The 10,334-nt window shown below is 48.2% G+C and overlaps 1 protein-coding gene across 1 annotated transcript in view; it reads left to right on the forward strand.

The window, feature by feature from the left end:
* The window catches only part of GRIN2B (glutamate ionotropic receptor NMDA type subunit 2B), a 404,765-nt gene extending 396,212 nt beyond the window's left edge, over positions 1-8,553 (forward strand). Inside the window, exons 12-14 of the mRNA XM_045870040.2 lie at positions 1,316-1,503; positions 4,101-4,339; positions 6,697-8,553. Coding sequence (XP_045725996.1) covers positions 1,316-1,503; positions 4,101-4,339; positions 6,697-8,553 — 2,284 coding nt within the window. The remainder of the gene's footprint in view (positions 1-1,315; positions 1,504-4,100; positions 4,340-6,696) is intronic.
* The last annotated feature ends 1,781 nt before the right edge of the window (positions 8,554-10,334 follow it).

Consider the following 10,334-nt stretch of genomic DNA (forward strand, 5'->3'; position numbering starts at 1 on the left):
CAAACATGTTGGCTTGCCTAATCCCAGCCACATTGGTCCCTTTATTCATTTGGCCCCTCAAAGCCACAGCTGTGGAATAAGACCGATAATTGAGCATTATAGCTGTTGGGACTTTGGAGTGAAGGGGTCTTGTAACTGATCTCCTGTGTTGTATGATAACTAGCAGCACTTGGACCTCCCAGTGGCCCCGGTTCTGGAAAAGCCACCCAGATACATGTTTACTTAAATACTGTTAGCGTCTGTCTTATCACTATAAAGTCACAGCAGATATCAGGAGACAGAATTTGAGCTTAGGCATAGGACCACCTTGGTAGGTCGTCTGGCCCCTGGTACAACCACGATTGTCAGTCATATCAGAGTTTGGGGTTTTTTGGTGTGCCACTTTTCTATCGGGTACTCATGGGCTTTTTGGAAAATGTTCTGTAGCTTATACCAGGAAGGGCTTATTTTTTCTCAAGGAGGGATAAAGCTAACTTACCTTGTAAAAGTGAAGAGAAGGATGCATGCCTTTCTTCCTTGCAGGCCTCTCTATATGTGGCTACCTATGTGGCTGTATCTGGATTTCTTTCTCTACTTTTGATGTGTTTCAATGTTGGTTTGAAATATTGGTCCAGGCCTTCCTGCCCTGACCCCTAGTCTTACTCCCTTCCCTACATATTCCTTTCTTGGAAAGCACAGTATATAAAATGAGATTCTTGGATGTTTCGGAACTTGAGAGATCTGAATTCTGTATGTTGGGTTCTGCTGTAGTTGCGCACATTTGCTCTTAACACAAGCCTGTGCTGCGACCACCCCGACTACTCATTTCTTTCCTTGTGCTGCAAAACAGAATATTGAAACCTTTCTGACCACAAAAACAGCATTATGCAGCTATTGAAACATAGACACCTACACTTATCCCCACTCTGGACTGTAATGAACTGAGAAATGAAAAATGTTATATAAATCTAACCCATGTTATTTGTTGTTATCATCATGATGGTTACTTTTCATTATTTTGGTTATTATTTTTATTGATTCCTTTTTACTCCTTCTCCTTTCAGACACAGCTTATGAGTTGGCTTCAGGCCCGACTTACATTCTCATCCTTCCCAGTGGGAGGGAAAAACTCCTCCTTTCAACCTGAAATCACATAAAGAACAGGCTGGGATTTATTTAGGCTTTAGATTCTGGCTGAGTTCCAACTCGAGCCTTACTTTGAACCAGTTCTCCCCATCGTTTGCTAGAACGCTACTGCTTCATATTAATGGCCCCATAGGTAGTTTTGTCCTAAAATTCCTCCACTGGATTGTTTGTTTGCTTCTTTTTTGCACAGGAAACTGGATGCCTTCATCTATGATGCAGCAGTGCTGAACTACATGGCAGGCAGAGATGAAGGCTGCAAGCTGGTGACCATTGGCAGTGGAAAGGTCTTTGCTTCCACTGGTTATGGCATTGCCATCCAAAAAGATTCTGGGTGGAAGCGCCAGGTGGACCTCGCTATCCTGCAGCTATTCGGAGATGGTGAGTCAAAGATGGTGGCTCTTCTGATAGCCGGTCCAAAACACCAGCCCTTCTTTCTTTTCCACTCCTATAACCCCTGCCTTTCCAGAAAAGTATTTCACAGTATATTGAGAAACTTGGGCGGGTAGGTATGAGAGTCCTAGGACTGCCATAACAAAGTACCACAGCTGAGTGACTTAAATAATAGAAATTTGGCTCACAGTTCTGGAGGCCAGAAGTCTTAAGATCAAAGTGTCAGCACTGGTTCCTTCTGAGGGCCTCGAGGGAGAATCTGTTCCATGCCTCTCCCCTAGCTCATGGTGGTTTGCTGGCAACCTTGAGCATTCCTTCACTTGTAGACACATCACCCCATCTCTGCCTTCATGTTCACATGGCATTTTCCCTACATGCCTGCTGTCTGTCTCTACATGTGTATGTCTGATTTCCGCCATTTTTAAGAATGCCAATTATAGTGGATTAGGGGCCCACCCTACTCCAGGATGACCTCCTCTTAACTAATTCCATCTGCAGTTACCTCATTTCCAAATAAAGTCACATTTCAAGGGACTGGGGCTTAGGACTTCCAACAGAGGAATTTGGCAGGAGAGGAGGAGGTTTGGCCGGGGCCGGAGGGGGAGACACAATTCAACCCATAACTGGGTGAAATTTGGGAGGGAGGATTAGAGAAGTTGGTCAAGGAGATATGTCTCAGGATTGCAGGGTATGATCAAACTTTCAGGGATAAAGTAAGAGAAGTTAGTATTAGGTGTTCCAAACAATCTTCTCACATGTGGCCGGAGCAGCGGGTAGAACTTTGGAAAGGTCTCTGCTTTTTCTGGGTCCAGAGAAAGGGCAGAGAAGTATACTTGTGGCCACCTATCCATTCTTCCCTCTCTCCCATCTTGCTCTTTCAGCTAGAAGAGGTAGGAATCAGGGACTGGGTCCTCTGAGGCAGACACTCATAAGGGACTCCCCAGTGTCATTCTGGTAGGAGACGGAGCAGCCAGCTTGCTTTGAAAAAAAAATCTCATCTCCAATCTCATTATACTCATGTCTTCTGCATCCCTCTTCACTTGGGTGTCTAGAGTACCTACTCTTCCTGTTAGCTAATCAGGAAGCTAATCCAGTTATGGATGAGCAGCCTGACTCTGCTTGGCCCCACAGGCCATTAGCCGGGCAGTTCTCTAAATTATGTCTACAGAACCTTTGCTGTTAGGGATGAGATGAGAGGCAGAAGAACACAGCTGGATTTTCAGATCCGGGTGAAGTTGGCTGTTCCACTAGTTAGGAAAATCATAGTTTGATCAAAGAAATGAGTGAAAAGTGATTGGTTAACATTGGAAAGACAAGGGAGTTCTAGCTGGAGTGCTAACAGGCCGTGTTGGTATGAGGGCTTCTATAATTCTCATGTAGCTCTCACTCAAAAGCAATAACAGAGCCTCTGTCTATGAGGAAGGACAGCAGTAGAGATGACTGGGAGAATTTGCCAAAGCTCTAGTCGGTTTATGCAAAGTTCAAAGTTTTAGCCAAACTGGAATTAATTAGAATGGGCAGTTTCCTTCATGAGATTTTCAGAATTTTGTTTGCCTAGAATTAGATGCCTTCTAGGGCACATAGATTCCTTCATTTTCCTTTTGTCTAAGGTTTCTGCCTTGCTAATTCCTCATATCCAGTGAAGTGGATAAAGGTTATTGTCCCCAGCATCAATTGAATTAATCAAAGCTTCTCTAAGTGGTGTTATAAGGAGGCAGGTCTGAATTTGGTGGTCTCGTTTGATTCAAGCTCGCTCCCCCCTACTCTTAATATTTCTATTTCCCTCTGCAACAAGAGATCAGTAAGTGTGAGGGTCCGTGGGGAGTCAATCAATCTCTCTGCTTATCTCTCTCTGTCCCTCCTGCCCCAGCCCAATCTGATTTGCATATTTTCAAGAGCAATTTTCTGAATCTCGTGTTTGATTAATGTTCTTTCTTACTCTCTGCAAAATAAAATACAAAGTGCTTACTTAGTCTGATACTCAAGCCCTTAGCAATCTTGCTTCAACCTTTTTTGTTCAGCTTCCTTTGCCTCCTTTTACTCTGGTTGAGCTGTTCTGCCTGTCTTTCCAAACAAGCCTTGTGTTTTCCCACCTTCTCCCCCTTGATCATGCCATTTTTGCTGCCTGGAGTGCCTTTTTATGCAAGATAAATTAAAATTCACCCATTCGCTATGTCTACCTGCAAGTCCTGCCTTCCTCATGAAAACCCACTAGCCACCCCATCCACAAAATTACTCTTAGGAATTTGAACCCCTGTTACCTGCATATTGCTAGTCATGTTGATTATTTATATACCAATTGGCACTGGATAGATAATGGAGAGTAGGGGGTAATGCCTCATATCTTTGTGTCACTGTGGTATCCCCATTAAGCTGTCACTGAATACATGTTGAGTATATTGATGAGTTAATATATAGTGGTATTAATAAAATTACTGGGAACGTTCCCTATTAATTTTCTTTCTGTCTCCTTGTCTCTTTGTCTCTCATGTTTTTCTCTGTCTTCCCCAATACCCCTTCTTGTCCCCTTTCTCTGCTCTTCTGTCTTCTCTCTTTACCCGTTTTCCTTCCTGCCGTGTCTCCAGGGGAGATGGAGGAGTTGGAAGCTCTCTGGCTGACTGGCATTTGCCACAACGAAAAGAATGAGGTCATGAGCAGCCAGCTGGACATTGACAACATGGCGGGCGTCTTCTACATGTTGGGCGCAGCCATGGCTCTCAGTCTCATCACCTTCATCTGCGAACACCTTTTCTATTGGCAGTTCCGGCACTGCTTTATGGGTGTCTGCTCTGGCAAGCCTGGCATGGTCTTCTCCATCAGCAGAGTAAGTGGTTTGATTGAGGTGCCGGGAGCTTGTGAAGGATAACTTAGTCTAGCACTGTGCAAAGCAGAGAGACCCAGGAGGGCACTAACTCCAGCCCTGTGCAGCTAAAGCCAGAAACTACGTCATGTATGTTTCCCCAGGGGGTTGGGGGATATAATTTCAGGTGGCTCAAAAACAAAAACGGGTGATACTATTTTTCGTTCAAGAAACAGCTTTGTGTGTGGGGTTTGGGCATTTGGTTCTCAATAAGAACTGGCAGATCTATCAAAATGAAAAATTTGGCCTTCTTCCAAATGCCTTCCATCACCATTAGTTAATTCTGTATGGGCTGTATTAATCATTTAATCTTTTTTTTAAAAATCACATCTCTACTCAAATAGTGAAATGTAATGTATCTCTCTTATTCTGACATACAAAGATATATTATTGGTAGTTCACTGTTCCTCGCTGCTTTAAACACGTGTGACTTATGGGGGGTTAAAGAGCTTTACAGAACCTGCTGAAGTAAGTACTGACCCATAAGAAATTCACATTCCAGAAACTTCCTTAATTGGAACAAGAGTATAACTCTTAAGTTGTTCTTTATTTAGGTCTTTGCTAAGTTTCTAGTCAAAAGTGAGGATTTGGAACTCAGTTTTCAATATGAACAGAGGATCACAGGGAAGGGGGGGGGAAAAGCAGGTGTCTTTTAATTTTGTCAGTATGGTTATGGGATTCAGTCATGAGAAGTGACCTCAGTTGTCCTTTTAGAATAGAGGTCTAGATTTCAGCTATAACTAACTTCGGCTCTAATGGAGTTATGTAAGAAAATGGATTTCTCATTAAGTTGTTCTATCTTCTCATCATTTTCCTATAGTATTTTAGTGATAGAGAACAGTTTCCTCTCTGATTGTGAGCTGATTCAAGCGATTCAGTAAGTAAGCAGGAGGAAGGAACGTGTGGTCCCTGAGCCACATTGCTCCACTGTGTGGTCCTTTCTAAGGTCCCAGATAGGGTGCTGGCAGGAGCAGTGGGAGCTGGTGGCCTGTAATAGAAATCCCATTCATGGGACTGCCGTGCAATTAAGGCCTCTGCAGAGGAAAAGCACTCGGCACTTTCCCTTGGCCATAATCAAGAAGGTTTAGAAAGCAAGGAGGGTAACCTTACCTTGAAGATCTCGTGTCTCCCTACTGCCCTCTGAGATGGCGAGGCTCACCTCCCCTAAACCTCTCTTCTTTCCCACTTAGCTGCAATTCTCCATTCTAATCTTCTCTGCTCTCTTCCCCATCTGTCGGGATAATTTCCCTTCCAAATCAATCCCCTTTGTTTCAAAGACCCAGTTCAAATGACCTCCCTTTCACATATTTCCCTTGCCAGAGAGAAAAGTTCCAAATGTGTCCACTTTTCAAGGCAGGGAGCAAGACATTAGCAGGTTAGCTTAACTTGGGACTTGACCCCAACCCATTACCTCTCCTGGACGGTGTTCTTCAAGGCCCGGTACACAGAGCTGCACCAGGGAGTTCTCAATCAATACTAATTTGTCACAATATTAATTAGGTATGATAAGATTAAGCAAGTGAGAAAGTATAAGAAGGAAACCAGGAGCTAAGGAGAATAAATGAAAGGTTCAACAAGGGAATTATTTATTCCTATTTAGTACTTGATATCTCTCCTAGCTCTGCCCTCCCACGGTGTAGGGCACAGCAGGAGAAAAATCCTTCTTTGACCCCAGGGCTCTCGGACTCTCTCTGTGAATTTGGTTCATGCTTGGCTCAAGAAGAGAACTGCTCAGCCATTCTTTGGGTGACCAAAATCCTAAAAGCCACTCAAAATTTGTCAGAGCTGGGAAAGAGTGGTTCTTGTGAGCTTGGAGCTCTCCCATGCTGTGCCGTCAGCCAAGGGTGGCCGTCCAGGGCAGAACAGCCCCAACACCCGTGGTGCATGGCTGTCGATTTCCAGGCAGCTGACGATAATTTTTGCCATCCATTGATATCACGGCCTCATTTTTAAGATGCGGAAACCTAGGCCTAGGAAGGAAAATCAATGCAAGTCGATGGTGGAGTGGCGGCATAGAATGTCATGTCTTATGATTCCAGTCTGTTTGCTCAAGTCACTTGGACTGGCCTTGTCCCCTCTCAGAGAGCCTGGCCACTAAGCTTAGCTCATGATATGAAACTTGCCCAGTTCAAGAGACAAATCAGGCAAGCTTCTAGCCACATCATCCTCTGAGTATAGTAAGGCTGTTTCAGGCTTTCCCTGACTTTTCTTCTCCGGCAAGACAGTTAGTAGTTGGGGGGGGGGGTGGAGGGCGAGCATTGTCTGTGGTCATTTCCAGCCTTGCTGGAGACCTGACCCGTCTCTTCCTCTTCCTGCTCCAGGGTATCTACAGCTGCATCCATGGAGTGGCTATCGAGGAGCGCCAGTCCGTGATGAATTCCCCCACCGCGACCATGAACAACACACACTCCAACATCCTGCGCCTGCTGCGCACGGCCAAGAACATGGCCAACCTGTCTGGTGTGAACGGCTCCCCCCAGAGCGCCCTGGACTTCATCCGACGGGAGTCATCCGTCTATGACATCTCTGAGCACCGCCGCAGCTTCACGCATTCCGACTGCAAATCCTACAATAACCCGCCGTGCGAGGAGAACCTCTTCAGCGACTACATCAGTGAGGTGGAGAGAACTTTTGGTAACCTGCAGCTGAAGGACAGCAACGTGTACCAAGACCACTATCACCACCACCACCGGCCCCACAGCATCGGCAGCACCAGCTCCATCGACGGGCTCTACGACTGTGACAACCCGCCCTTCACCACCCAGCCACGGTCCATCAGCAAGAAGCCCCTGGACATTGGCCTACCCTCCTCCAAACACAGCCAGCTAAGCGACCTGTACGGCAAATTCTCCTTCAAGAGCGACCGCTACAGCGGCCACGATGACCTGATCCGCTCCGACGTGTCCGACATATCCACGCACACGGTCACCTACGGAAACATCGAGGGCAACGCCGCCAAGAGGCGTAAGCAGCAATACAAGGACAGCCTGAAGAAGCGGCCGGCCTCGGCCAAGTCCCGACGGGAGTTTGACGAGATCGAGCTGGCCTACCGCCGCCGGCCGCCCCGCTCCCCGGACCACAAGCGCTACTTCAGGGACAAGGAAGGGCTCCGGGACTTCTACCTGGACCAGTTCCGCCCGAAGGAGAACTCCCCGCACTGGGAGCACGTGGACCTGACGGATATCTACAAGGAGCAGAGCGATGACTTCAAGCGAGACTCGGTCAGCGGAGGCGGGCCCTGTACCAACAGGTCTCACGTCAAACACGGGGCGGGCGACAAGCACGGCGTGGTCAGCGGGGTCCCGGCACCCTGGGAGAAGAACCTGACCAACGTGGATTGGGAGGACCGCTCCGGGGGCAACTTCTGCCGCAGCTGCCCCTCCAAGCTGCACAATTACTCCACGACAGTGACCGGGCAGAACTCGGGCAGGCAGGCGTGCATCCGGTGCGAGGCTTGCAAGAAAGCGGGCAACCTGTACGACATCAGCGAGGACAACTCCCTGCAGGAGCTGGACCAGCCAGCTGCTCCCGTGGCGGTGCCGTCAAACGCCCCCAGCGCCAAGTACCCCCAGAGCCCGACCAACTCCAAGGCCCAGAAGAAGACCCGGAACAAACTGCGCCGGCAGCACTCCTACGACACCTTCGTGGACCTGCAGAAGGAAGAAGCCGCCTTGGCCCCGCGCAGCGTGAGCCTGAAAGACAAGGGCCGGTTCCTGGACGGGAGTCCCTACGCCCACATGTTTGAGATGCCAGCTGGCGAGAGCACCTTTGCCAACAACAAGTCCTCAGTGCCCACTGCCGGCCACCACCACCACAACAACCCCGGCAGCGGCTACATGCTCAGCAAGTCGCTCTACCCTGACCGGGTCACGCAAAACCCTTTCATCCCCACTTTTGGGGATGACCAGTGCTTGCTCCATGGCAGCAAATCCTACTTCTTCAGGCAGCCCACGGTGGCGGGGGCGCCGAAAGCCAGGCCAGACTTCCGCGCCCTTGTCACCAACAAGCCAGTGGTCTCGGCCCTTCACGGGGCTGTGCCAGGCCGTTTCCAGAAAGACATCTGTATAGGGAACCAGTCCAACCCCTGTGTGCCTAACAACAAAAACCCCAGGGCTTTCAATGGCTCCAGCAATGGGCATGTTTATGAGAAACTTTCTAGTATTGAGTCTGATGTCTGAGTGAGGGAAGAGAGAGGTTTTAAGGTGGGTACGGGAGGGTGGGGCTGCGGGCATGTGGTGCGCATGTCACGGAGGGTGACGGGGGTGAACTTGGTTCCCATTTGCTCCTTTCTTGTCGTTTTCTTTTATTTACGGAATCCTGGAGTTCTGATTCCTTCGGAGGGCAACCCTGGTGACCAGCACCATCTCTTCTCCCTTTCTAGTTCTCTACTCCCTCCCCACCTGTCAGGCGTTCCTGGTCCCGGGAAAGAATACAGTGGGCTCGCTCAGCACAGCACCGGGAGGGCAGAGTGGAGAAGGGAAGTGGCTGCGTGCAGGCTTCCTCCCAGCACCGAAGGACTGTTTGCCACCCACTTGGAGTGAAGCAGGGAGAAGCAAAAGGAGGCCACGTGAGCACAGGATAGCTCTTCCCAGATGGACCTTTAGGTTTAGGTGAGAAAGCAAAAGCGTCCAAATACGACCATTTAGCATACTGGCTGTGAATGCAAAGAGGCTTTTGCTAAATTCTTGTCACTTTGGTGGCGTCTATTTAGGGATCGTGTGCCACGCAGAGGGCAGGAGGCCATGTGTGTTTCTATATAAGCCAAAAAAAAAAAAAGTGTTCGTTTCCATTCCATGAGACCCGTTGGTGGTGAACTGGGACAGAGAGGTCATGGGTGGATGGCGGAGAGCACGTCAGAGCCATGCTCCATGGTGCATTCGAGGCAAGAGAGGATGGACTGCATGTGCATGAGTGTTCACATACACTTGCATGTGCCTGTCGTCTACACAGGCACGCAGTCAAGGGCCTGTACGTGTAGACAAGGCAACCTTGACTCATGATGCCGTTTCTTTCAACGTCCCTAAACGGTGTGCTCAGTTTGGCTTATATACAAACAGAGATGGTCGTATGTTACCTGAATGTTGGCTGTCTCTCCCCTTCACCCTTCCTGAATGAGGAGGATGGAAGTTCTTGACAGAGAAGATGACGTGGTCTAGACAAAAAGGTGATGAACAATCCTACAAGAGCAAGGTACAGAAGTAACTCCTCTGTGGTTCAACCCGCTTTGACCAAGAACCTTCCAGGAAGGCTAAAGGGAAATAGAAGCAGCCATAATTCTTCTGCACACACGCGAGAGCAAAAGATCCTCTAAAGCTTTACTGAGCTTTTCACACCTTCAGCTGGCCAGGATTTGGGGAGGGGCTAAGTCAGACTGGAAGAATAAGCAAGTTGTGTGTCGTAGGGTAAGTGAGAGAGGGGGATGTTTTCAATGCTTTGATCCCTTCTTACTTAACCTGGAGCTAGGAGAACTTGTGCCATAGAATTGATCACAACTGATAGGGAACAGACGGCTAAGGGGGATGAGCTTGCTCCATGAGTACAGCTCAGGAGACATGGAGGGAAGGGAAGAGATTTGGAAGTGCAGAGGGTAGGAGGGGAGGGACTCCCTCACTACCCCACTGGGTCTGGCTCCCTGAGAATGTGACATTGAGCCCAATGTGGACACTCTCAGTAAAGGCCCTTCCACCTTCCTGCAACACCTTCTTTCCCTCCCAGGTGTACCATTCAAGAATAAAAAAATATATATATATGTGTGTGTGTGTATATATATATATATATATACATATATATATATATATAAAACTCCAGGGATTAAGGGTACTGGCAGATGCAATGCCCCCTTCACTAAGTTGGACACTTGTGAAAGGAAATGAATATTTGTCACTGCCGGTCCTGAAACTTGGGGAGGGGGTGTTCTGTGGGTCAGCTCCACTGTCCTGCCTTCCTCCCCTTACCCAGG

This window comes from Mirounga angustirostris, unplaced genomic scaffold (genome assembly GCF_029215605.1).
Source record: "Mirounga angustirostris isolate CCGP_5_RB_7025 unplaced genomic scaffold, mMirAng1.0.hap1 SCAF_5, whole genome shotgun sequence".
NCBI lineage: Eukaryota > Metazoa > Chordata > Mammalia > Carnivora > Phocidae > Mirounga > Mirounga angustirostris.